The sequence below is a fragment of the Amyelois transitella genome, chromosome 18 (assembly GCF_032362555.1).
Source record: "Amyelois transitella isolate CPQ chromosome 18, ilAmyTran1.1, whole genome shotgun sequence".
Classification (NCBI taxonomy): domain Eukaryota; kingdom Metazoa; phylum Arthropoda; class Insecta; order Lepidoptera; family Pyralidae; genus Amyelois; species Amyelois transitella.
In genome coordinates this window covers 3,099,331-3,126,748 of record NC_083521.1, presented here as the reverse complement: position 1 = coordinate 3,126,748, position 27,418 = coordinate 3,099,331, and the positions used below count along the sequence as shown (strand labels likewise).

Below are 27,418 nucleotides of genomic sequence, written 5' to 3'. Positions count from 1 at the left end.
ATATTGTAAAAATTGCTCTTGGAATTTTTCTAAAGAGATTATCAGAGCTTTGCAAAGGCTCGTGCTTAAAATACTTTCCCGTGGTCCTTGAGCCCGCATTGTCTTCCACATTTGGTAAGGTACTCCCCCTCTCCCTCCCTCCATTCCTCTTGAAGCTCGCATCTTGCAACATCACGCGTCTTTTCACTTTGAAAACGTGGCGGAATATTTTTATCGTTGTCCTTCGCTTTTAAAATGAGATGGAAAGGAATATAATGAATGTAAACATTGTCAGAAGGCAACGCAAGAATTTAATTTGCCTTAAGATCTATTGGCGATATTTAGACATTTTTTTTTTTTGGATTTTTGTGGATTAAAGCAAAAGTTTGCAGGGATCATGGCAGGTGGAAAGATGTACTTTCTGCCTACCCCTCCGGGAAAGAGTTACAATAACTTACTATCATTTTGCATTTGTTTCTATTAACAGTTGCTCAATTTAACTGCTCTTGAAAATTCGTATTTGACAAAACAAAAAATGGCGTCACTTTGGAAAGTTTAACGGATTACTGATGATGATGATGACAGTCAAATAACAGTTAATTATAAACTTTCTATAAAACGTAAAAAACTAGATTTATCAGCGTTTAATCGCGTCATTCATTACACTGATTCCACCCGCTGACCGTATCAGTCCCCATGCGATCTTTCCACTTGAATAAATAAATAAAAAAAATGTTTAAGAATTCATAAAAGAAACTGGATAATAACAATAAAATCGTATTATAAATTTTTAAAAGATGTTATGAAAGGAATTATAGTAGAAAAATTCAAAAAAAATCTGACCCATGTTGAGTTGATGTCTAGTCTATGGCCCACCAATGATGGATAACACTTATGTGACCAAGTAATCTGCAAAGTAAGTGATAGCCCTGATTAAAAAGAAGATATATATAGATGTTATTGCTACAACCAAAGTCCATATAGCAGCTATTCTCTGTAAGTCTGTCTCTTTGCACTTCTACATTCATCACATATTTAAGTAGGTCCTTCTACGTATAAAATCCCTTTAACTTTATAAAGATATTTGACGCAAGCAATCGATCATTTTTACCTCAAAATGATGAGCCTGCCTTTACGTCGACAGTTCGGCACCAAGCATTAAACTTTTACTTAGGTACAGAAAGTATCATAGAAACTGATCTTTTGATCTGATATTATGTTATTCTATATCCAATAATTTTCTCACTCGACACTACGTTTCCTTTGATAGGATCAAATTTCTTGGATGCCCTCCAAATTTATGTGAACGTACTTTTGTATACAGTTAAAGTACACATTTTTCTAAGATCTAAATGACAGAGAAACCAGGGTCATTTTCCACGCACTAGACGCTTATTACGCATTTTCCCCTTTGTGGAAACAACGCTGATATGTTGTTAGCTGATCGAAAGTTATGATTTACATACCCATCTCGTTCTCAAGGGACGATACGGTCTACGGCGTGTGAACTAGTCTTCTGAGCGTGTGACGCCTTGATGAATGACTTGCCCATCCCATTACAGTCAACTGACTTATAAGTAGTCAAGTCACTGAGATAGGTAAAGGCTCATTAGGATTGTATGCTTTGCATATTGGGAAGTATGAATGTGCATGAAATACAATTATTAATTTAACTTTTGGTTTGAGTCATCGTAAAGGATATGCATAATATCATTCAAGTGCGTATAATTAATATTAACGAAACTAAATACTCTTGCAGCAAAACTTGTTCCAAAGCAGAAGAAAATTCCTTTCTTTTTCTTTTCTTAACTTAATTTGTAAACGTAGTACATACAACATATTCGGGAGTCTATTATAAATGTAATGTTATTCTAAAATCCTATTTCGTCACGGATAGTAATCGTGATTACTATCGTTCACGGTGACTTGGCTGCATGTTCACTGTTTAGTTTCGGTAAACGCAAACAAAACTTGGATTAATCGCTACATATTAATTATTCAATATAATTACTTAGACATTTCAGTAATCATAGATTTAATAATATAATGAGCAAAAATGTGAGATGAATGAATGATTATCTTGTTAATCTGGCCATTAATCACACTTATGACTTCATGTTTGTTAGACTCGTTTAATGTTTAACAATGTGTGGTTAGTCATGAAATATATCCATTATCGTGTTTGATCAAGTTACCTGTTTAAATATCTTCTCAACATCTTTTTAATTTTAACTAGCATTCCACCCTTGTTTTGCTACACCTATCGATTCATGAACCACCCGAACATTACCAATCATTTCATCTCATTCGTAAAATGGTGATAACTTTCTAGTTAGTAAATAAATATGTTTGGATTCCTTTCACTATCATTGACCTTATTCTAGTATTAGTATATTGAGGATATTTACATTCATTATTTATGATAAACTGTGTGCTTGAGGAGAAGTGTAGAAACAAAAAAAGAAACAGAGTATATATTTACGTGTTTGCGGTTAACATCTTAGTAGGTCCATCGTTGTTCCGCCTTTCATTCCCTAGGAGGTCGTATTTATCAAAGTTGTAAAAAATAACCTCAAAGCTTATTATTGGCAATATAGAGGTGACAAATGGCTCGTCGCCCCGGGAACAACATTTTATTCCCGCCTACGCGTCTCATTCCAGGATTTCTTCGTATCCTAGAAATTGTCGCGACACTCGTCCGCCCACGTTCTCAGTTTTATTTCTTGAGAGAATGTAGCTCGTTAGCGTCTGTTTAAATTACTTTTAAATACGTGTCAAATGTCTCACCTTTAAGGCAATGAAATGACGTTTAAGTTCTTTTGTGTGGGACTAGTTGCGCCCCGGGTCTTCGCTCGCGTGAAAATTTCGGGACAAAGTTTTCTTAATACGAGTATGTTATTCCAGTGTATATTCTAGCCGTGTACCAAATTTCATCAAAATGTTCCTAGTAGATTTTTCGTCAAAGAGTTACAAACACACATACTCAAACACATCCTTAAACACTTTCGTATTTATATAATACTAGCTTTTGCGCGGGACTTCACATCCGTGGGAATTTCCAGAAAATAGTATTCTATGTTATGTTATTCCTAAAGGACTATTCTATCTGCGGTTTCAAATTTCATTATAACCGGTACAGTAGTTTTTGAGATTTTCGTTACACACATACAAAATAACAAATCTGTAGGAAGGATTTTAGACCCATAAAATATTTATATAACGTAATCATCCGGCTATCCATGGGAACTCTTTGGAAACGAGCTTGAACGTTTTTAAGACCGCTACGCCCTGACTGTCGAGTTAAATGGCCAGCCGTTTTGAGTGCTGGCACAGGGCCTTTAAGTCATTTAAGGTCATTAACATTGAGATTTCAATGCTTCCGAAGAATTTCCTTACAAAATTCCGTTATGGGAGATATTTTACTGTTTGTTGTTAATGTTGAATGTGATTTGAACAAACATTTGTGAGCCAAACAGATTATTACCTTATGATAAAATCGGCGAATAGAAGATGTCCAGATTGGTTTGCCGAACTCCAAAAAAAAGTATGATATAATTTCCTACGCCTGATTGATAGACACCTTAACGATCAGAAACGGAAATATTTACCAGATTAATGAATACACACACATACTTGGGAGAGGGAAGCCCAGACGAACAGTGTTTCAATTAAATTATGAATGAGTTTAATAAAATTGTTTCATTTTTTTATGATTGGAGTCATAAAATTGTTTCATTTTATTATGATTGAAGTCATAAAATTGTACCTACAACCACGCGATTCTTCCTATCCACCCGTATCTGATTTCTCTTAACCATTACCAATTATATTATTATTGGAAGGCATAACGGGACTATTTAGCACCACGCCACGAACCATGGCTTAACTTAAGCGCGTGACAATAGAATAAACACCCTCATTCATGATTTGTATTCCGTCGGACTATAATCACACAGTAATCGATAGACTGGCGCCGCACTATTCAATACAAATGTCACTAGATAGTAGTGCTAGTCCCATTACAGTACGTAAACCATTTATGGATCGAGTGCAGTGTAGCCAACCCCTTAGGTTTAACTTAGTATAGATGTGAAATTGTTTCGGCCATGCCAAATCAGTTCTTAGCTATGACATCTAAATATAACCTTAAAAATGGTTAATCGACGAAGAATTTTGTAAATTTTATGTAATAAACTACCTACTACTATAAGGTGATTCCGCCAAGAAATCTGTAAAAATGGACTACAGGTCTCCGAAAGTCTTTGTACAGTCAACAGAAACTTTTTTTAACGTTTACCTACTATATACTATACTGGGGTTGGCGACACTGATCGAATGTAATACGACTTTTGTTTTTCACTAGAATCATTGTAATAAGTATTTTAATGATCGCTCAAGTCAAATATGGTACTGACTCAAGGTCTGGTTGTTGTTTACTCCATAAATACGAACTGCCAGTTTAATGAAGCGAGTATTTATTATGACCTAAATTACATCAAGCCACTTGGGAATCGTGGGTAGGAATAAATTGGGATAAAATCGACTGATTTTAACGAGGCATGGGATGAAAACTGGTTCAAAATGTTTATTTTCTTGACGGCAGGTCTCGACTTAAGTGTTTAATACCACTTGATAGATTTAGTGGCACTTACTTGTTGCATTTGTCGACTAACTCGTAAATGTATGATTTAAAATTGAGCTCAGGGTAAAAAGTGATCATTAGGAAATAAAAAAGCCAAAATGAGCCACTGAACATTAAAAAGATTCCGAAAGATATAACAATCTTATCTTTCTAGACCAATTTTTGCGACAAATTATAGAAGAATACAATACATTTCATGCAAATTCAACAAGTTTATTCTAAATTTATTATAAGTGCAACTTGTTTCGTCATCTACTGCAGATTCTGCGAAATAGTTATCGCGTTATTCAAATGCAACTTTGATATGGTGTGACAAGTGCAACGGGAAGTGTCGTCACTGCAGTGATTACTGTCGGCAACTGTTCAGCTTTATCGTTGTTTTACCCCCCAACAGAAATGAAGAGTGTTTCAACGAAAATATCCTTACTTGACGTCGCGAGGGTAATAAGGCATGATGGTTAAAACTGATCAAAGTATACAGAGGAATCTCGAAAAGCGAATCTTGGTCGGGTTTGTGTTGAAACACGCAAATATAACAGAGTATCTTGAGAGAGATAGGTATGGGGTAGTCTGTTTAATATTTCCATTTCCTTGTTGAGATCATGATTTTTTTTACTTATAATATATACTTATTATTCGTAATTTATAACCAAGTTGTCATTTCAGGAAGATTTAATATATGGTAAGGCAGTCCACCATATATGAAATCTTCTATAAAAAGTCTTCATTATGGTACTTATTATGGACTAAGGAAATATGATGGTAATGCAGAAAACGGAATAAAATATTGCCACATCCGTATAGAAGTAGGAATTAATACGTACAAATATTCTTAGGAAAACCTACATATGCAATAATTTTCATCCCGCTAACAAAAGATAATAAATTCCCACAATATAGAGGTTAAGGTAAGAAGGTGGTGATGCTCGCAACAGACTTCATCCAAGACTGATATTTCCGATAGATAAACTGAACACCCTATTTTCCATTTCCCCAACACAAACACAGGTAGAAACTGTGTAGAATGTTATGTGGTATGTACGAGTATGTAGTACGCGACACGTCTTTTTCTCTTATTTTCGTGTTCCCAGTTGCGCCCAAAGCTTTGGAGATCGCTATCCTGTTAACCATGCTACCCAAATATCTATGGGAATACGAACATTTTCGAAAAAGCATGGTAAAAAAGTGCCCAGTGGACAATACCTTCTTTGGGTAAGACTTGGGTCGGCCATAGCCCACTTTTTATATTTTCCACATAGTATATGGCGTTTGCTGGTAAAAAAACATCGTAGCAAAATGAGTTCTATTTAAAGAGAATATGCTGGTAAATAAATTGCTTGGTCAAAGAGCTCGCGTTTAAAGTGACATTTATTTTGATATTTCGCGGAAAGGACACCCGGAAAAATGTCCTTTTGAAATGCCACGCGGACATAAACATTGATCGAATGTTCTCGAGTTTCTTCTAATGGTATTATTTTTATTATGTCCTTCCCAAAGGAATTAAATATCATTAGATATTGAACTAGAAATTCAAGCAGTTGCTGATTAAAGGGCGCAAATAACACCAAGATGTGTAAACTTATTGTAACGGATCGACGTCATTTTTCTCACGCCACCAAATAGGAAGACATAACACATTTCCTGTTAGAATGGGGTGCAAAATATCAGACACGCCAATCATTTTAAATCAAGCTTCTTCAAGTGACACATCCGCCATTAACTTCAGAGTGTCCTGTCTAGGCTCAACTTGCAGTTATATTTAGTTTCTTGGGCTTAGTTATCGCGCTTTGACTTCTAATATTAGTCGTCATGAAATTGGAGACAGTGTACGGAGGAAGTGTATTATTAGATTAACTAACGCATATGAATTAAGAATAACAACTTTATCTAAAATTCATTAAAAAAATATTAAAGAGAAAATGTGTCTTTACATTGATTTTCTTTTTGTTTTGTCTAGAACTTACTTATAAAAACTAACGATATCCTGTTTTTTAAAGATGATGAACTTTTTAATTCCACAGAATACTGAGTGCTAATAAAATATTTTAAAAATTTAATTGATATTTTCCCTTCTAGGTATGAAACTGTAAACAGTTGTGATTCTTTTTGATAATTTTCGAATGAGTGAACTTCGAGAGTTCTAAACATTATATAAAACGCTTTGCTTTTGCGTTCCCTACAAATCATAAGATCTCGAGTTTTTATTACTGATGATATAACGTGAAACATGCTAAAGAGCAATAAAGGGAGTTAAGAATCGATCAACGAGATAAAATCGCATGGGGAGTCACCCCGAGCCAGGAGTCGGGAGTCAACTCCGATGTAAATTGATACTACTTTACGTCTTGGGGGCTATTCTCACCACTTTCGTTTTCTTTTTTAAGTTTTGTTCTTTCTATACGACGCTTAATTTAATCGTATCAATTAATCCATTGATTTTTTGTTGTTACCCAGGGATTGAAAACCGATGTTAATTAGTTTATTTCTTTAGGCACACACGTATAACATAGTCGACCTGCTTGTTGGAAGAGGCGCTAAGGACTCCATTGTATCATATTTTTTTTAAGACGTGCATATTTACAGTTTATGGTAGTTAATTGAAACGATCATCACAATGTGAATAGAATGATTGGAAAATAGCAGAGGTCGAGACATGGAGTTAACCATAGTTAAACAACATCGATTATAATCCAAACAACATTTAATCAACTAAAGATTATTCTGATCAAGATCAATTTGAAATATTAATCATCTAACGATTTATTGTCATCGAGTTTAATTTACAATTGCGTAGCCTGTTATTGATCAAGGTCACAAAACTTCTACATAAGGGGACGTCTTGTCGTGTCGTGTGTTTTGATAATAAACCTCCCGAGCCCTTCACAACGGTTAAGGGGCATTAATATCGTGTTCTTGATAATATTGGTATCTTGTGCGTATCGTATCATAATATTTACTTACACTTGATCGTTATTTGAGAATGAATTGACATGAAAGAATTGTTTTATTGATAAATATTTTACTTATTTATACGTATCTGATATCTAAGATTTAATGATAAGTGACAAACACGATTTTGTTCTCCTTTAAGATTTGAATGAAAATTTGAAAAGTTACCTACTTACAATTATAACTGAAAAACGCCTTGCCCGCAGACACACTGCCGTTTATCTAAAAATGTAATGTATCAGTGTAATGAAATTCATTTGAAGACCTTTTTCATGCTTCTATAAGTATGTTAAAACGTATAAAACAAGCAATTTATTTTCATTACATTAATATTAATTGTATCCATGTCAACCATTTTCCTGGAAGAAATAGTCGTCACCTTTGGAAAATAACTTATTATATCTCCTTGTTCCAGGAGCCATGGAGGAGCGGGAGCCGGACGATGGACCGGGCGTGCCCGACATGACCATGATGCCTCAGATCACTGAGGACGCCATCAATGAGAACCTGAAGAGACGGTACCAACACGACCTTGTATACGTATCCTTTTATTGACCAGCAAACATAATGATTCGCTACCAAGATAGCTATTATGATATTTTGAAAATATCGTATCTAGGGAACATAGAAGTGTTTCGCTCATATGTTTTGCAAATAGCATATACTGCGACTGAGCGTTTAGGAGTTTACATTTTTAGTGACACACCTGATTCTGATTCTGATTGAATCCATGATTGAAATAATGGTTTATTTCATGGTGACTTGTTATTCGAAGCTAGACATTCTAGTAAATGTTTATATTCCTTGTGATTCGCGAAACACCAAAAAATATTCTTCGTCAGTGTTACCTATGTGTTACCCGGTAAACTTTTTGTACCCAGGTGAGTGTTTATAAAAATATTAAATTTATATCTCAGTTGCCTTTATAACAAGGTGGGTGGATAATGATCGCATGTTATATACTTATGTGCTGTGAGAAAGCTTAGTCAACTGAATTTTGATAGGTATTGTCGACAGTGAAGGATAACTGATGATTGAAAAGTTTTCAAATGAAATATATTAAAATTCGCAAAAAATAACACGGACAATGCAAAAAAAATAATTATAAATCAAGGAAATAACTTGCAATGTTATCAGTGCACCGCACACGTATAATGTAGGTCGGTATGAGCGGAATGTTTCTGATATATTTCCTCAACAAACAAACAGACATACACTGGCTCTATTCTCGTTGCGGTGAACCCGTACAAGGAATTAGGATGTTACACAACGGTGAGTGATACCTTTTTAACTCTATTTGCACAAGCATACAAATAATAGTCGTATATTTATGATAACTGATTATTTGTGCTAGTTACTAGTACTACTACTCTGTACTACTAAGGAAGTAGTATAGAGTAGTACTGTAATATATAGTACGAGTATCGTTGAGTATGTATTCCATAACACCTTGCACTAATTTTTCCTTATACATTTCTGTGCAACACGCTTATTAACTGGTAGGTTGCCGGTGAGAGCACAGGTTCAAATCCCTTCTCGACCATGAACCAATGACTATTTCCGAAGTTATGTACATTGGTTTGAATACTAACCGATGCTCTTACGGTGAGGGAAACCATCGTGAGAAAACCTGCACATTCAGGCAATTACATGTGTAATCATCATCGATCCAATGCGAGTTAATTAATCCAGGATCCATGATCAAAGGCATACCCCGGGCTCTTCTCCAGAGTGATATGAGGATGCAACCGGGACTTAAGGCAGGAGGAAGATTTAGAAAGTGGGCCTACTCGTATTTAATTTAAGTAAGATCTAGGTATATTGAATCGAAATGCTCTAATGGACATTCTCCGTCAATCCGTTATCAATGCGCAGAGACATATTTACGGTGTCTAGACGCCTATGTATTTTCTATCAGCGCAGACGACCCAATGTATATTTTATGCAACAATAATTACTTCCCTGTCTCTGATGATTTGCTGCAGATTTACATTTCCTTTGTTCTCGGAAACCAACTGATGCCGGAGAAAGCCTATTGTATGATAATATTTGTCGTAAAAAATATGACTCTTCAGTAAATGATGTTTTTATGGCTTTTAATAATCACTTAGTAGGTCTTTAATGTGTTAACGTCGGAACAAACACAATGTCTGTCAATCCATCACTTTTTATGAGAAAGGTTGCAGCAAAACATACGGCCTACCTGCTTAACGTGGTGGTATACGTAAAGTAACTACTGTCACCACGTTCCATAATATATTTTTTTATTATTAAAGTAAGGGTCTATCCAGAGCAGGAAACAAAATGTTTTAATTTTTTTAAAGTAAATGCGTAGAAGTATGCAGAGATCGTGGCAAGTGGAAAGAGGTAGTCTCTGCCTACCCCTCCGGGAAAGAGGCGTGATTTTATGTATGTATGTATGTATGTATGTAAATGCGTAGGTACTGTACGGACAATAGAAAACTCATCCTTATCGACGGGCGCACATATATACTGCTATATATGCTATGCTACTTAAATGTACCTGTTGCATATTCAAGACTCTGTTACCTACTTTATCTGTCTTTGGCAAAGAATAAAATCGTGCGTTGAAAATCGAATCTTTCATAATAAAACTTTTCCAGGAAACTTGCCAAATTCGTTTTCATGTTACATTCTTAAACGGAATGAAAAATCAAACGTTTCGTTTTGCCTCGTTGTTGGTTCTACTCACTATAAACCACAACAAAATTATACCTAGGTTTGGCTAAGCCATGTTCTCTCTATAAATAGTATATCCAATGATTTATACATTTAGCATATTCACGGGGTCTTTACGCCCATGTGAATATTCAGAGCAATAGTATATGTTTAACCTCGAATAAATTAACAATATTCATTTAAAAAAATCTTCAAATCGGTCATGTTCGAGCTGTGAAACCTTTACAAACAGGAATTCATATTTATAGTATAGTTTCTCCTAATGTAATCCAGGAACACATGCAAGAGTACCGGGGGAAGACCTTCGGGAGTCTATCGCCGCACGTGTTTGCTCTCGCCGAGTCTGCGTACAGCTCTCTACAGGTAACTAAACACATATTACAAATTTTGTTTAAATTACTTTTAGGTACCTAAAAATTTCAATCAAGTAGGGTTTATCTAATTTTTTGAGTTTTTTAGTGTAAGCAGAACTATCGAAATGACATATTCTATTCCATCCTTCGCTATGGGTATACGAGTAAATGGAATGCAATATGATGGATTAACCTTCAAAGTTGATTTTTCTCTACACAAAATTTATTTAAAAGGTTCCTCAATATTTAAACCCGAAACCATATTTGTAAAAACGGCCACATACGAGAACCCGCTGGAACTACGAGATAAAAAGCCTATATGTTATTCTGGGTCTTCAGCTACCTACATACCAAATTTCATCGTAATCGGTTTAGTAGATCTTGCGTGTAAGAGTAACAAACATCCATACTGACATACTCACAAACTTTCGCATTTATAATATTAGTAGGATAGCTTAAAATGTATTTTCCTTCTGTATCTTGTCTGAGCCTTAAAAAGCAACCTTGAAAACGAATACTTCAATTAAATAAGCTGTGATAAAGAGACAGAACTAAACGGACCTGTCTGTTAATTAGCACCAAAGCTCAATTGTAGTAATTCCTTTAGTAAACTTTGTAAATAGCTGATTCAGCAGTTTGTATATTGTTAACAGAATGGCGAGAAGAACCAATCGGTAGTGATATCAGGAGAGAGCGGGGCGGGCAAGACAGAGACTACCAAACTGATCCTTCAGTACCTGTGCGCCGCCGGCGGACAGGCGTCCTGGGCTGAACAGCAGATCTTGGAAGCCAACACGGTTTTGGAAGCTTTTGGTAAATTTAGCTCTCTTGAATGTCCAATTTATATTTATTCATTCATTCAGCATTCAATATACGCTTTTTTGTGAGAGAATTAGATTGGTTTAATTTTTTTTGTGATGTAAGTAAATTAATTCCAATTCTGATACATATATGGCCACTGGTAATGTTCGAGATCATTTTCGAGATTTCAAACTTCGATATCCAACTGGGATAAGTCCGCCTTTAAAAGTTTGTTTTATTATTTTAATTACTAGCTCTTACTTGCCATCTTCGGCCGCGCGAATTAAATTTAGCGACATCTTTAATCATATACATCTTAATTATCTTTTTCCTCTTAATATATTCGCATAATTTCAAAAAGTTTGGTTCTGTAGATAACCCGTGAAGTAACAAACAAACAAACTTACTTTCGCATTTATAATATTTGTTGGGATACTCCTTTATCATGTGCAATAAAGAGTTTACAAAGAAACAAAACTATCTGTAGGAAAATAACATCTACAGAGTGTTTGTCACTTGGCTAATCTCTGGTAAATTATTTCAGGAAATGCCAAAACAGTACGCAACGATAACTCCTCTCGCTTTGGAAAATTTGTGGAGGTGCGATTGGACCATAGGGGAGGGATTCGAGGAGCCGTTCTCAGGTATGCGGTTCATATTTTACCTGTTTTAAATTCAATTCAAATATTCATCATGTGATACATCAGTTTAGTTACGTTCCATGCTTATAAATGGATACAATATAAATCCTGTTGGACATCGCGATAGTGAAATAAAATAAACTATAAATCTTATCAAACTGAGTGTCATTAATATTGCTTTCTATCAATTGACTACGCAATTGTGTATGATGAGAGAAACAGACATTTAATCTTTTCAGGGACTTTTTACTGGAGCGTGCCAGGATAACGGGGCCGTCTCCCAGGGAGACTAACTATCACGTGTTCTATCAACTCGTCGAGGGAGCTAAGGTATGTCTTACATTTATTCCTAATATGATATTTAGTTTAACCGTAAAGTTATGCTTGTATGAAGAGAGTTATGAATGTGGATGAAGCGAAGGAAGTATGTAGAGATCGTGGCAAGTGGAAAGAGGTAGTCTCTGCCTACCCCGCCGGGAAAGAGGCGTGATTTTATGTATGTATGTATGTGAAGTTACTGTACCGTGTCAAATTGATTAACAGGTTTAAGATAGAGCAGTAACGTTATATCGCAGTAACCTCTTCGAATCAATAATTTTCAAGCTTTCGTATCCAAATATATATTTGAATAATAATATTTAACTGCAATACCATAACGTTTTTAGCCTTTTATCACACTATTTGCCTACTGAATACAAGCCATATTGCGCGTATATTTTTAAACAGTATATTTTGTCATTCACAGCATAATGCCGAACTCCGCAACACACTGCGTCTCCGAGACGACGTCCAGTACAAATACCTCCGACCTGAGGACGAGGAGGCTCGTAAAGGCCGAGCAGGGGAGCAAGGCAAGCTGGAAGCTCTGCAGCTGGCACTCACCGTACTTCAGGTTCCACCGCATATGTGCGAGGGACTGTTCAAAGTTTTAGCTGCTGTTTTGTGGCTGGGAAACATTCAGTTTCAGGTAAAAATTTATGTCTTCGCATTTTTGTATTTTGTGTGGTTTGTTTAAAACACTAGTGTGAATTTCGGAACCACAGGAATGGTAAATAAATGTGATTAAGCTTATTCCCGCTTAGGGACTGCAGGTATAATCTAGCGCCTTCTATAGACGTGAAGACCTATTTCTGTCATTACATTCCGGTAACCAAACATATCACAGCCTGGTATTGTCATTCAGAAATGTGGCAGTTCACGGCCACCTCCATATTTAACCCTTTTTTGAGGCTCCCATAATTATTTGGTAAAAAACTTAGTTTACATACATTTGTTCCAGGATGTGGACGGTGAACGCACAACCCTAGCTCCAGAGGACACGGAAGCGGTAGACGCCGTCGCCAACCTGCTTGGACTCCAACCACCCACCGCCCAGAGAGTGCTTCTGGAGAGACAGATCAATGTGCGAGGGAACGTCACTGATATACCGCTGAGATTGCCTGAGGTATGGCCACGAAATTATAATCTACATTTGTAAATTGACGTCCGATGAAAATGCTGCAGTGTAGTTTGTTCCGCCGCTTCTTCTACACATGCGCTTTGGAAGCGGTAGTAGTTATGATTAGATTTAAGTTATGTGACGTCAATAAGTGATACCTTGTATCAATTTTGAAAATAAATCTATTCTATTAGATACGTTTTGATCGGCATTGTCGACTTCATAGGTTATCAAATTTTGTTTAACAAGCATATTATCTAAGTTAGATTCAAGAAGCAGATCTGAGGCCTATATTATGTTTCTGACGATTACTAACAGCAGTAGTGTTGTAAAAATTTCAGTTTTCTTATTGGATGTTAATTTAAATTTGAATTTATTATGACGGCCTTTGTGGCACAGCGGTAGTACGCTTGTCTGTGACACCGGAGGTCCCGGATTCGAATCCCGGCCAGGGCATGATGAGAAAAGAACTTTTTCTGATTGGCCTGGGTTTTGGATGTTTATCTATATAAGTATTTATTATAAAATATAGTATCGTTGAGTTAGTATCTCGTAACACAAGTCTCGAACTTACTTCGAGGCTTACTCAATCTGTGTAATTGTCCTGTATATATAAAAAGAAAATTAAAAACATAAAATCATAGATTCAATCCCATAACACAACTCTAGAACTTTCTTTCAGTCCAATTCCAATCCAAATCAAAGTCCAATTAAAACAACAACGAAAAACATAAAGCCGTGTTCTCTTTCCAGGCCCGTGAGAACCGCCACGCCATGGCTCGAGCCCTGTACTCCCGCACGTTCGCATGGCTCGTCCGCCACGTCAACAGCTGTTCAGCGCCCGGCCGAGAGGCGCCCAGGGCTCTGGGGGTCCTGGATATATTCGGCTTCGAGAACTTCGCCTCCAACTCGCTGGAACAACTGTGCATTAACTATGCAAACGAGAAATTACACATGTTCTTCAATAATTATGTGTTTGCGTTGGAGCAAGAGATTGTAAGTAATTTTTGGGTGATTTCTCGTATTTTTTGTGTCATGTTCTGAAGGTCAGCTTGCAGGATTTTTATATCTTTGACCGCTTCTCGAGAATATGGACCTTGCTAGGTAAAGGCGTCGACGTTCACATGTTACTTAATGTGTTTGCTGGAGAAGGAAACTATAATTAATTATTGGTGGTTGTTACTATACTCGTTGTTTTATGCCGCTCTTGTCGAGTCTGCAATCTATTCTTTCTGTAGCTAAAAAGTCGGAGACAGAGTGTTATTAAAAGTCGCACTAAAAACGTTTATTAACAAATGTGTAACTTTGGTTTCAGTACCGCCAAGAGGGGATTGTGTACAATCAGATCCAGTTCACAGACAACGCGGCCTGTCTGGAACTGCTGGAGAAACCGCCGAGGAGTTTGCTCAAATTGCTGAGCGAACAGTGTCATATGCCAAAGGTAAGTAGATGAAGTAAAATATTGCCGATACTTGCAAGATATCTGGGGAATAATTTGCTTTAATAGCATTGACATAAATGTGTGTGAAAGAAATTTATCGAGAGACATGCTTGCTTATTTCATTTAATTTACTTATTTCATTTCTTACTCTATACTCTCATCTGAGACAGCAGCTGTGATAAGAAGTGTGACCTAAGTTTCTTCTCTTGAACTGTCCATTCCAAATTCCAGCCTTTTAGCCGAGAAAGCGGAACAGACCGACAGACCTCCGCATTAACATTTATATTGTACGGATATTCATTCATAAGATCACGTCTTATTGTACGGATAATTTAATTGTAAATTTTTCACGTTTCAGGGTTCAGACGGCGCGTACCTAACCAACATACAAGGCGAATTCGGCGATCACCAGAGTTTCGTAAAGGGCTCCCGACGGAAATGGGAGGAAGAATTCGGGGTCCAGCACTACGCCGGCGCGGTGACGTACAGCGTTCAAGGGTTCGTGGACAAGAACCGGGACACCCAGCAGGACGCCTTCATCGACCACCTGAGCAGGTCGGCCAACCCATTCGTCAGGGAGCTGGCTGATTACGTACAGGATTTGACTCCCCCGGGACATGTGAGTGGACTGTTTATAATGTAATGGTAAAAATTTACAGTCGACATAAGTATACAATGCCGAAAAATCAGCAGTAACTAATTCGCGATCTTATATAACGGTTTAACAACATAATGTAATTATATAATAGCTTTTAGGTATCTTTTAAGAGTTAGCTTTTTGTGTGAATATTTTGTTTAGTTTGGTGAATAAATGGGTCCTTGGCCCTGTATACTTAATTATATTTATGCCTGTAGCTTGTTTTTCGTATGCATAGAAGCAAGATAGCTCTTTCCTTTATAAAATGACTCTGCCGCAAAATGCAGGGCACAGAATCCAACACTAAGTGATGTATAGTCCTCAGTTCATTCTCAGGAAAACCGTTACTAGTAAAAGTGTCAGAAAAAGATTCTTAACTGACGTTATATGTATTATTTGTAGGATATATCTCTGTCAAGTCCAAACTCCACGAGCACCACACAGCGAGGCACCTCCAAAGGCAGGCCGACCGTCGTGGACACATTCAGAGCACAATTGCAATCGCTCGTTGACATGCTCCAAGTCACTGACGTTTGGTAAGGCATATAATTTTAGTCGCATAACAGTTGGACGTAAGCTTCTTTTTATCTTTGCCGGTTTATAGCGGCGTAAATCCAATGCTACGAGTATTTTGAAACCTTTATAAGGGGTCAAGTCATCTATAATTTTTATTTTGTACGCTTGGTTTACCGGCACGTGGTAGTCGCCTATAAAAAAAACCTTGCCGTTCCGTTCACTGTCACTTTAATGCGTTAAAAACATCATCGCATAAGTCCCATAACTTTAAGAGTCATTGGGATGTGGCCGTGGTAGGATTGAAATCAGTTTATCGCGATTTTTTTATTCAGGCACCGTAACGCTTCAACCTACAAATTTTTAAACCCATCTAGTAAAATGTATCACATAAATACTTTTTTCTAAAAATAAACTTCAAACCTTCTTTCAGGTACGTCCGTTGCATAAAGCCGAACGAGAACAAGGAAGCAGGCAAATACGACGACCAACTTGTTCGCGAACAACTCAAGTACCTGGGCATGAACGAGATCGTCCGGATCCGGCGTGACGGCTATCCGGTACATCTGCCGGCGCCGGTGTTCCGGCAGCGTTATAGGTGTTTGTTGCCGCACCCGAGGCCCGTGGAACCGGATATACAGTGAGTGATGTAACATGCTTCGTAAAAATATAATATGTTCTAGACAAGTTCGCAATAAAAAGGGTTTATCTGCGACATTCTATGAATTATTCATTCATTTATTCCTTTAATATTAAAATATTACGTGCCGTGTGGTTCCCGGCACCAATAGAAATGCCGTGTGGTTCCACCAATACCAATAGAAAAAGAATAGGACCACTCCATCTCTTTCCCATGGATGTCGTATAAGGCGACTAAGGGATACTTGGGATTCTTCTTTTAGCCGATAGTCTAGCAACCTATTTGAATCTCACTACCTCTAAACAGCTGAACGTGGCCTTTCAGTTATTGAAAACTGTTGACTCTGTCTACCCCGCAACAGATATAGACGTGATTATATGTATGTATGTACCTATTTCCTTTTGGATCCATTTATTTACTTACATTTAAAACTTGTTCGCTTTGATTACAGAACAATAACGGCGATCGTGGAAGCTCCCAACGACGACTGGCAGATCGGCAACACGAAGATATTCATGAGGACATCTGTACATTCCCCGCTAGAGGCCAGGCGGACCGCGTTATTGCAGAACTCGGCGCTTTGTATACAGAAGGTATTAATTCTAAATAAACTTTAAAAGTCAAATGCATGCTGCTACTAACCGGTTAAGGTTGAAATCTTGGAAGAGACCTAACTAAGAAGGCGAATGTAGTCCACTGCTGGCTACGGGATGGAATTTACTGGAACACTAGGGCACATTAATTTAGTGCAAAATGCGGTAATCCCATATATTCAATTTCTGTATATTCTATTTTGTAAATTGTAAAGTACACTAGACCACGTAGCAAAGCACGCGCTACACCGACTTTATAGCGCGAAAAACTGTCGCTGTTCCGTTTCGCGTCATAATAAAAAGCGACACAGACGTCGTAATAAAAAGCGAAACAGCGATAGTTTCGCGCGATAAAAACGGCGTCGCGCGTGTCATGCTACGGGGGTAAAACACAAGTGATCTTTCATGGCATCAAGATCAAACCTTTTTCCAGTGGTACAAAGGAACAGTGAAACGCCGTCAGTACGTACAATGGCGCAACGCTGTTATCGTACTACAAGCGGCGTGGAGAGGATGGAAGGAAAGAGCTGGCTTCCTCAGGCTAAGAAGAGCCGCTATGACACTCCAAAGGCATTTAAGAGGAGCCTTTGCAAGAGAAGTGGCCGCAGCTTTGAGAGAGATGAAGAGAGTGAACCAGGAGATTAAACTGAGAGAGGAGAGGAACAGGTTCGTATGAATTAGCTGTATTATTCATAGTAAGTAGATAGGCGGCTTTCTTAGGTTTATAAGAGCAGTCATGGCAGTACAAAAGCATCTGAAAAGATGTATTGTAAGAGAAGCGGCCGCAGCTTTGTGGGAGATGTGGAGAGTGCACCAGGAGATTTAACAAAGAAAGGAGAGGAAAAATTTTGTATTACAGCTTTATATTAAAAGAGAAAACTGGCTTATTCGACCGGCTTGGCGTAGACTGCTAGAGTAGATCAGAGTCTTGAGTTATCAGATACAAAAGCCACTTTAAGCTTTTCCATAGATCATAAGTTCTCGTTATAAAACTGGTTAGCTCTAGACCCTGTTAGGTAATGATAACCTTTACCCGAATGATGATAGATGACGTCTTTACTTCTTACCATAATCCCATAACATTTCGTGTTTATCATATTATATATTCTTGTTTACAGCCTTGCAGAAAAGGCGAACCTAGAAAGGGCGGAACTAGAGACAATGGCCGATCAGCTCCGCGGGCTGACGGTTCCGGGGGCGGCAGATTCAGTCAACTTGGACAACCTGTTCGACTTCCTCGCAGACGTGCCCACGCAGAGGGGGGCGCCGGATGGGGAGCCCGATGCTCATCAGCCCACTATTGCCGAGATCGGAGACTCTATGGAGAGGCTTGCTGATGATTTGCATCAAGAGGTAAGCTTAGACTATCCATATGTTCTCTTTAATAAGTATCAATGAGATTCAATGGAGAGGCTAGCTGATGATTTGCACCAAGATGTAAGTACAAAAAACATGAGGAAATTGACGTACACAATATTACAATAAAAAAACCTCTTCACATAAATGTGCCTCGATCCCAAAGAATACTAAAAATGTTTTGCTTTTTTTACAGCTGGAACACGTTCTAGCAGCGGAAATGAACGAATTGAGCAAATCGCAGACGCAATCCCAACGCATACCAGACGGCGCGCCTTCAGACTCCATTCTGCCTCCTCCCCCCTTATCCCTTCCCCTCCAAAACGTTACCCAGCCATCCCTACCTCTACCCCCTTCTATGACGTCATCTATGAACGGATCTATGACGACATCCGTCAACGGAATGTCAACTTCGGTCATGTCGAACGGTATATCGCCGATGTCGAACGGGGACTCGATGACGTCATCGCTGATCCTGCCCCCGCCGCCGCCGCCGATGGAGCAGGAAGCGGAGGAGTCGCCGGTGTTCCCCCCGCCCCCGCCGCCGCCGTGTTCTTTGCCGGAACCGGCGCATCCGCCGCCGCCGCCGCCTGCTGGGAAAGGTTTAAATTTTTAATTAATTGATAATTTAATTGCACATACATGCTTTGAAATAATAAAAGACACATATTCACCTTGTCAGACATCGCAATGGGTGAGAGGAAGGTAGGCTTGCATTAACTATTTACATATAGTTTTCGACTATTTCACACTTTATTGATATAAATAAAAATCGATCGAAACATAGTTGATAATTACAAATGGTTAGAAGTATGTTATTCAGGAAGTTGTATGAGGCAAAATAATATCACATTAATTCTAAATACTTTCGTCAAATATTCAAAAAATTACATATTCCACTTTTGAAATATGGTATCACTTGTGCTTGACTGTTTTATTTAACGGAAAAAAAATAATCACTTTTTTATTTTTTAAAAAGACTTCATAAAACATATACGATACAGATACGACTCCGCCAGAGCTAACAAACGGCGTGATCCCCAACGGGAAACTGTCAGTCATAAACAGCAAGGAGCCCATCTACGAGGCGGTGATCCCGAGAGTCGAACCCGCACCCGAACCGCCGCCGCCCATACCTCCGCCACAACTGCCCGAGAACAATGGGTGAGATTCAGATTGATTTACCTACAAAAAATCACACGTTTCAAAATGTATGAGTTAACACAGCAAACTTTGCTGTAGCCAATTGCCACCTCACTGTTACCAGTACTGTAATTTGGTAATGATTGAAATGTACCATTGATTAAGCGGTACAAGCAAAAGTGCGTGTCACGGAAATGAACATGTTGCGATGGCGATCCCCGGGTGCCTTTTTACCCTTAAAGTAACAATTTCAAGACAGCCGCTTTACTAGATCGATTGTTCCGTGTATGTAAAAATTTACGATGAGTAACACATCTACGTATTTCAGCGGCGGTGAACGAATTGCTATGCTATTTATCTCGTAAGCGAACTCGTTTGAATTACACTGCGACTTTATCGACCGTCAATAACCCTTTTAGGTTGGTTTTATTGGTTTGAATGCTAACCTTTGTTTTATGCAATAAATTCGACGTCAACTAATGTTGTGAAACCAAAAGATATGACAATTATTACGTGATATCCCATAATATTGATTTTTATTATTTACCTACCGTTGCTACAAACAGTAGTTTTCATAACACCTCATATGTCTACAGAGTCCCCGCCAAAGAACTATCACCGGAGCCGGTAGAGGCGCCACTGCCGCCGCTGCCTGTCCCCGTGCAAGCTGAGAAGAAGGCGCCCACTCCTACCCCGCCGCCCATACCCATGGATACTTGTCTGAGCCCACCGCCCATGATGAATGGGGAATCAAACGTGAGTAGAGAGGAGATAAAATAACTATATATTTTTTGCAGAAATATATGTTTGTTTACAATGTTCAGAAAATTTCAATTCGAAATTAAATAATGATACTCTAAAGTGGAGTTCTTGTAATATTCATGTTATTATTCAGTCAAGTCCTGAACACAAATATGAACTTTAGAGTCTTTTGGGCAGGCATGTAGAATGATTTTATTTATATGGCCTTTTTATAATCAGTAAATTTTTCTTCTTCTTTTTATCCAGTTATTTTATACTACACTACGTCAGGCCAGCATTATAATAACCAAATTTAAACCAGGAACAACGGCTTAGCTATCTTAGTCATCTGCTCGTAGCAGAAACCCCTTTAAATAATTTCTCGTTACTCGCTTAGAGTAAATTAAAAAACCCTCGTACCAATCAGAAATCTCATATGTCAACCTTGTCTTCAGAACTCTGAACGTTCAGCTCGTCGCAAAGAGCGTGTGGAACGTCGCCTGCATCAGCTCGAAGCCGCTTCCCCCCCGAACAGTGCGGCACCACCGACCACTCCACCCCCAGATTCCAGCGACCTGACAGAGTTCGCCAAGATGTACTTCAACGACCACCCGCGTTCTCCTGAAGGTGAGCCTATACAAGTGTCCTGACCATGAAGTATGTCATGTTGTTCATGTGCTCTGACGTTGAGTCTATAGCAGTCTTTTCTCTAGATGTTTAAAATAACACCTAAATCAAAGTTATAGTTCCATCCCACTGTCAAAGAAATAAAGCAAAATTTTGCAAACTAAGTATACGAAAAACTTCAGGCGCCTAAAAATTCTTTATAGAATGGGTTTTAAAATTCGCTTTACACATGACAGTTTTAAACCGCCTTAAAAATTATTTCGCGTTTGCGTGCTCTCGCCTCTGCAGATAAATCTAGAATCCGCGAGTAACCAGTATCTAACAATGGGTAAGTTAGATGGATTCTAGTCTGACCTCCGCGACTCTGTAGGATTATGACTACACATTCAGTAGCCGATTTTCCCTCGATATTTCCTCAGCTCACCGTAAACTAATTATTTTTGTCTTACAAGTATTTTTCCTGTAACAGGTACAATAATGGCAACATTGACTCGCAAAAGCAAATCAATGGAGGTGCTGACCAAGGAGGAAATGATAACGTACCACAAGGGGAACAACATACCGACATCCCATATACAACTGCACGACCCGGATAGCGTCACCGCTGCCGTCAATATATTTAGAGTGAGTTTCTAAACTGCATTACAGTGATTTTTCTCAAGGATTAGGCAATCTAGCTGAACATAAAACGATGCGAACTATGCCAAAAATTATCTTTTCACAAGATCTTTTGTAGACCCCAAATTTTAAGCTCATGGCTAATTTGTGAATGCTCTGATGATATAGCTATCCATAGCCAGAATCACTAATGACAATTTAATTTTCCGTTCAAATAAATGTATAATTTTTTGCAGGATTTATGCCGCTACATGCGAGGCGAATTGACAGCGGAAAAAGAGACCCAAGTGATTCAGTCGTTGATTGGTAAAGGTCTAGAACGAGAGGAGTTGAGAGATGAGATTCTAGTGCAGTGTGTTAGGCAGGTTAGTTCTACGTTTAAATGGATTTAGTCCACCTTAAACAAGTTTGAATAAATTAACAATTGAAGTCTTTAGAATATAATTTTTAATAAATTTTCTATTTAGAAATTTACTTAGATAAAAGGTAGGTAGGTAGGTTTTGAGTCGGGGAGCTGCTTGTGAGAATGCTATGCTAGTTACACATGTCTTACAATATGATGACAAGTCCAGGACACCGCAATGTTACTGCTAATGTCAAATTGTGTAACACCCAAAAATTATAGATTATTAAGATAAAGGAAATAGTTAATACAATCAAGGACACAGGTGATCCAATTTACTACTTTTAGAATTTTAGTACTTTTATTATAACCAATAGTTGACGTCTTCATTCGAAACAAATTCATAATTTCAGATAACAGAATGTCCAGTCGAAGAGTGGGCTGAGCGCGTGTGGTTGATCCTGTGCCTGTGCGCCGTGGCGTGGCAGCCCAGCCGCGGGCTGGCGCGCTACTACTGCGCCTGGCTGCGGGCGCAGGCGCGCGCGCCGCCCGCCGCCCGCGCCGCGCACTGCGCGCAGTGGTGTCTGGACAACTGCCGGGGCGCGGCGCCGCGGACCTTGCCGCCCAGCACTGTGGAGATTGCCGTAAGTGTTATGCATTCGTTTAAATCGGCGTGTTAAATGCGTAGACTGACTATTGTGGCAGTCGTTGGTGCGATATGGGATAAACACAACATACCTATAAAACCTGGAAAATTAATAATTTATCTTTAAAAGTTGTAAAATTTCTGCAAGTCTAGAAAGAGGTCTTACCTATTATTTGCAATATACAGATGTGTAATCACGAAAGTCGAGTAATTCGCAGCAATCAACCCCTTGTGTTGTAAGTTAGACGTACCCTTCTAGATGAATCTCTGACGATAACAAGCAAAAACGTTAATTTATATAAGAACAGGACTATGAAACTACATGCACATCATAAAATGCGCTATTACTTTATACGCACTCTGCAATTATTGTTTAACTTATTATATGTACAGGCAATGCGTCGCCTCGGCACAATCGTCTGCCGCTTCTTCTTCCTCGACGGCCGCACCAAGGCCATAGACGTCCACCCGGCTGACACCGCCGCCGCGGCCGCCGCCAGGTTGGCGGACAAACTGGGGCTCGCCCCCCAGTCTAGGGCGGGGTGGGCCGTGTACCAGCAGAGGGGGGGCAGGGAAGAACATGTGCGAGCGACGCAATACTTGTATGACGTCATCGCTGCTTGGGAAATGTGAGTTTTAAGTTGTTAATTTTGTAGGCGAAAATGTGGTTTCGATAAACTGGGACTACCCAGTCTAGGGGGGCTGGGCTTTGTCTCGGGGGTAACTGAGGAAGAGCTTCAACTCTGGTAGGAAGTGAAATTACCATAACTATACGTAGTTGTTATAATCAGGGTTCGTATATTAAATATGTATGTATATTTACACACTTCTGACTCGGAATCATTTAAACATTTATTGCGGGAGTTTTGCTGCTCGACTTGGCGGTTTCGAGGATATTGAGTTAGAGGTGGTATTTACCTAATCTTCAATGTGTAGGAACTTTCCTAGTATTGCTACTATTCTTGGAAATGACATGTTTTTTTGTTTTTTTTTAGTATATTTATGTACATCAAGAAAAAGGGCGTCGGTGGTCGAATTGATAAAGAACTCAGAAAGGCACAGGTTCGAATCCGACCTCGGCCATGTACCAATGACTATTTTCGATGATATGTAAAAACTTTGTACATGTTTATTTTTTTCATCAGGCAACAAGGCCCAGGAGGGGGGTCCGCGGACAACCGTTTCGTGTTCAAGCGTCGTTTGTTCAGAGGCGGACGAGAATTACCGCACGATCCCGTCGAAGTCGCATTATTATACGCTCAGGCCGTGCATAGTGTTGTAAAGGTGAGTGCAGTTTGAACTTTATGATTATACTATTGCGTAATAGATAGTATTAAGTAGTATAAAGATTCTTTTCTTGAGCCACGAACAAGGGAAGAGGTTTCGTAATTTTATATTCATTTGTTACATTTTCATTTACGGTTATGACACACTCAAATCCATAAAGAAACAAAAAAAACTTTATCACCTGCTTTGTAGATGGACGAGTTCCCGGTGTCAGAGAAAGTGGCGCTCCAGCTCGCGGGGCTCCAAGCTCAGGTGTCGCTAGGGGAGCCCCCGCCCAGCCCGCCGCCCCCGCACACGCGCGCCTACTACGCTCATCCCGAGCAGTTCCTGCCGCAGAGGATAGCCAGGGCCAGGCATGCTCATCAGTGGGTAAGTTAGTCGGTTTTGTTGAATTCCCCATGATAAAAGAGACAAAAGGGGGTGGGAGCTGGTGACGTGGCCAAAAATGAAGATTTCTGGTGCAAAAAGGAGATCAAATGAACAAGTAGGACCGCGGAGAAGACGTAAAAATGTTCGTTTCCAAATATAATAATCCCCCTTGTTGGAGAAAATGACGCTCATGCTACAGTAGATGTCGTTGTCTTGTAGAACAGACAGTCAGTCCTTGGCTTGATTTTAGTTAAACCTTTGGTTTGCGGAGGTCAAACAATAGACTCTCTGTGTATAAATGATTTCTAAATAATCTATTTAAGACAGAGATTTCCGGTACTTAAGCAACGCCACTGTCAAGGATGCAATCGGGAACGCAATCAGATATTATATACAAATTGAGATGACTAAAGATGTTCTTGTTGTTCCCAGGCCACGATCCTGGCCCAAGCTCACCGTCAATATGGCGCCGGCAGAGCAGAGTTGACGGCCAAAGCGTTATACTTATCGTGTGTGATGCAGTACCCTCTGTATGGAGTAACCCTGTTCCCGGTCACCTACAAAGGATATTGGGCTCATGGTATGTTATTGTTGATTAATTTATGTATTTTTCTCCAAACAATATTTATGTACATATCTATGACTTACCTATCTTAATATATAACTAACCAGATTCCAGAGACCTATCTATATATGTAAATCTGGTCAGATTTATATATTTACAATATAGATCAATTTCTTAAACCTCATTTACAGTTTCATTAACTTCATCTTCAATTAACAGGACCCAACGTTTTACTGGGCGTGGGCTCAGAAGGGGTGGTACTAGTTAGACCAGCGGACAAAGTGGTCCTAGCCGAGTACCCGTACAGCAACATCGCCGCTCTGCTGATGGACCCCGTGGACAACGGCCTCACTATCAGCCTCACGCATCACGGACAACACGACGGTCTACGGTACGTCATCATCATCATGGTATTTTGTCTGGTTCGTTATTCCCTAGTCCCACAAGAAGACATCTTTCATCTCCGCGTATTTGCTATTTCACCCTGCGCTGATACACTTAAGTTCTGTTCTATACTAAAAAATCTAAGTTTTCTTTGAAATATATACATACAAGTTTCAGTTTTCTTCAGGACCTAATTTGATCCGAAAATCTGTGTTTATTTAAGAAAACGTATCGTTTCAGATGCATAGTCCTGGAGTCTCCTCAAAAGAACGAAGCGGCTTGGCTCATGGCGGCTTACAGCCCACCGCTGGGCAATGGTCTCGCCGAAGAACCACCCAGGAGGGCTGCACCGGCTTCCGAACGATCACGCTTGGCAGCAGCGCTGAGGGCTGCAAGAAGAGCACTGATAGACTCTGGTCTATTGAGAAGACCGGCGGATTTGTCCACTACTGGAAACTTCTTGAGGAATACTCTTCGAAGGTAAGAAAGCTTAAAGGATATCATTACCATTTTTTTCCTAAAAAGAATTGGCATATTCGGATTATACTTGTATGGACCTGAAAAGTGACAAATGCAACTAGACCTTCTTAATAGTTATTATTAGTCTATTCAGAAGACGAATTTTCTCCCCTTACCATTATATCACCATTTGCAGCTTCCAAATGGTTGGCCATAGTAGTATGTGGTCTACTGAGAAGAACAGCGGAGAGGTTTATGTGCCTACCATTTTTGTATGATCACCAAAGTTCACCTTCTTCTCAGACTCAGCAAACATCGCCTGGAGAGGGTGCGGCTGGACGTAGCGACGGAGAGCCAGGCGGAGTGCTACAAGGGGTTCCCGGGGGCGTACTGGGGCTGGTCCCGCTCCCTGCCGCACAGCCTCACCAAGCTCAACGAGGCCGAGGAGGTGGCCGCCATGCAGATATTCAAGGTATATACTTTTGTAGGAGAAATGAGCCAATGCTGCGCGGCCTTGTCAAGATTATAGGTTAGAAATTTCCCTTTATTTTGTTGAGCTGACGCTTGAGGGTAAACTGGTTTAACGATTGAATACTGCTATATGATACAGTGGTAATTTTAGTTAGGTAAATGATGACCGTAAATCGAATTGCCTTGTGTGTGGTAGATATCTTTGCATAAATGTAATATTCCAGTTTTTGCACTCTTATTTCTCTTTGATTCCCACTTGTCAACCATTTTGTCAACTTATGCCGCGTAACTTGAAATAAAAAACCTAGTAGCAAATTCAATTTTATTCATCGCTTTGTAGACATCCGTAATAAAACTTATATGCTACCAATTTTGTTAACAGGACATAATGAGCCACGCCGGTCTGAACGTTAACGAGGGTAGCACGACAAACCTGGCGAACAACAACAGCATCAGCAGCCAGGAGAGTGACAGCGACGACCGAGTGGCTCTGGCCCAGGCGTTGTTACAGCGATGTCTGCAGAAAGATACGCTGTTGTGTGAACTATATATACAGCTTATCAAACAGGCAAGTGACGCAACATTGAAGATCAAACTGAAAAAAATCTGATAAAATTTCGTCGTAGAAAAATTTAATTTAATTTTTACGACACGTATCACGACACTTATTTCAAATCATTTCCTTGTTGACTGAAATCCACCTAGTTGTATACAGTTTTGTTTTCTCTAACATGCTTTTATTAGCAAGAGGCTCCATTTTGCTGCCAAGTTTCATTTAGCTTTAGCTCCAAGATGCATTTAGTTCTAATTCTAAGAAGCTTTTTGTTCCTCATTAAAATGTTAACGTGAACTTTATTTACAGACGACGGATCACCCCGACCCTTCATCTCGCGTGTCTGCCCGCCATTGGGCCTTATTATGCGCCGCTGTAGGGGCCGCCTTGCCCCCCACTAAACCAGTGAGGAGGCTGCTTCTGGCACACCTGCGGTACCGGGGCACTGCGCTACACGCGGGGGAAGAAGGGAAGTTCGCCAGGAGAGCTGAACAGGTGACAACTGCATCATATTAAATCTTATAGTGCG

The 27,418-nt window shown here is 39.2% G+C and overlaps 1 protein-coding gene across 1 annotated transcript in view; it reads left to right on the top strand.

Moving 5' to 3' along the window:
* Positions 1 to 27,418, top strand: part of LOC106136248 (myosin-I heavy chain) — a 71,888-nt gene that overhangs the window by 37,838 nt on the left and 6,632 nt on the right. The window contains exons 3-34 of the mRNA XM_060949373.1: positions 7,986 to 8,110; positions 8,780 to 8,842; positions 10,544 to 10,633; positions 11,277 to 11,436; positions 11,969 to 12,068; positions 12,305 to 12,395; positions 12,811 to 13,032; positions 13,345 to 13,509; positions 14,257 to 14,499; positions 14,819 to 14,944; positions 15,303 to 15,563; positions 15,984 to 16,117; positions 16,528 to 16,734; positions 17,186 to 17,327; positions 17,761 to 17,993; positions 18,446 to 18,680; positions 18,880 to 19,285; positions 19,688 to 19,847; positions 20,423 to 20,582; positions 21,023 to 21,194; positions 21,664 to 21,818; positions 22,049 to 22,177; positions 22,569 to 22,799; positions 23,195 to 23,430; positions 23,947 to 24,085; positions 24,281 to 24,457; positions 24,890 to 25,037; positions 25,242 to 25,413; positions 25,647 to 25,886; positions 26,169 to 26,337; positions 26,719 to 26,904; positions 27,199 to 27,384. Coding sequence (XP_060805356.1) covers positions 7,991 to 8,110; positions 8,780 to 8,842; positions 10,544 to 10,633; positions 11,277 to 11,436; positions 11,969 to 12,068; positions 12,305 to 12,395; positions 12,811 to 13,032; positions 13,345 to 13,509; positions 14,257 to 14,499; positions 14,819 to 14,944; positions 15,303 to 15,563; positions 15,984 to 16,117; positions 16,528 to 16,734; positions 17,186 to 17,327; positions 17,761 to 17,993; positions 18,446 to 18,680; positions 18,880 to 19,285; positions 19,688 to 19,847; positions 20,423 to 20,582; positions 21,023 to 21,194; positions 21,664 to 21,818; positions 22,049 to 22,177; positions 22,569 to 22,799; positions 23,195 to 23,430; positions 23,947 to 24,085; positions 24,281 to 24,457; positions 24,890 to 25,037; positions 25,242 to 25,413; positions 25,647 to 25,886; positions 26,169 to 26,337; positions 26,719 to 26,904; positions 27,199 to 27,384 — 5,658 coding nt within the window. The 5' untranslated portion in view covers positions 7,986 to 7,990. The remainder of the gene's footprint in view (positions 1 to 7,985; positions 8,111 to 8,779; positions 8,843 to 10,543; positions 10,634 to 11,276; positions 11,437 to 11,968; positions 12,069 to 12,304; positions 12,396 to 12,810; positions 13,033 to 13,344; positions 13,510 to 14,256; positions 14,500 to 14,818; positions 14,945 to 15,302; positions 15,564 to 15,983; positions 16,118 to 16,527; positions 16,735 to 17,185; positions 17,328 to 17,760; positions 17,994 to 18,445; positions 18,681 to 18,879; positions 19,286 to 19,687; positions 19,848 to 20,422; positions 20,583 to 21,022; positions 21,195 to 21,663; positions 21,819 to 22,048; positions 22,178 to 22,568; positions 22,800 to 23,194; positions 23,431 to 23,946; positions 24,086 to 24,280; positions 24,458 to 24,889; positions 25,038 to 25,241; positions 25,414 to 25,646; positions 25,887 to 26,168; positions 26,338 to 26,718; positions 26,905 to 27,198; positions 27,385 to 27,418) is intronic.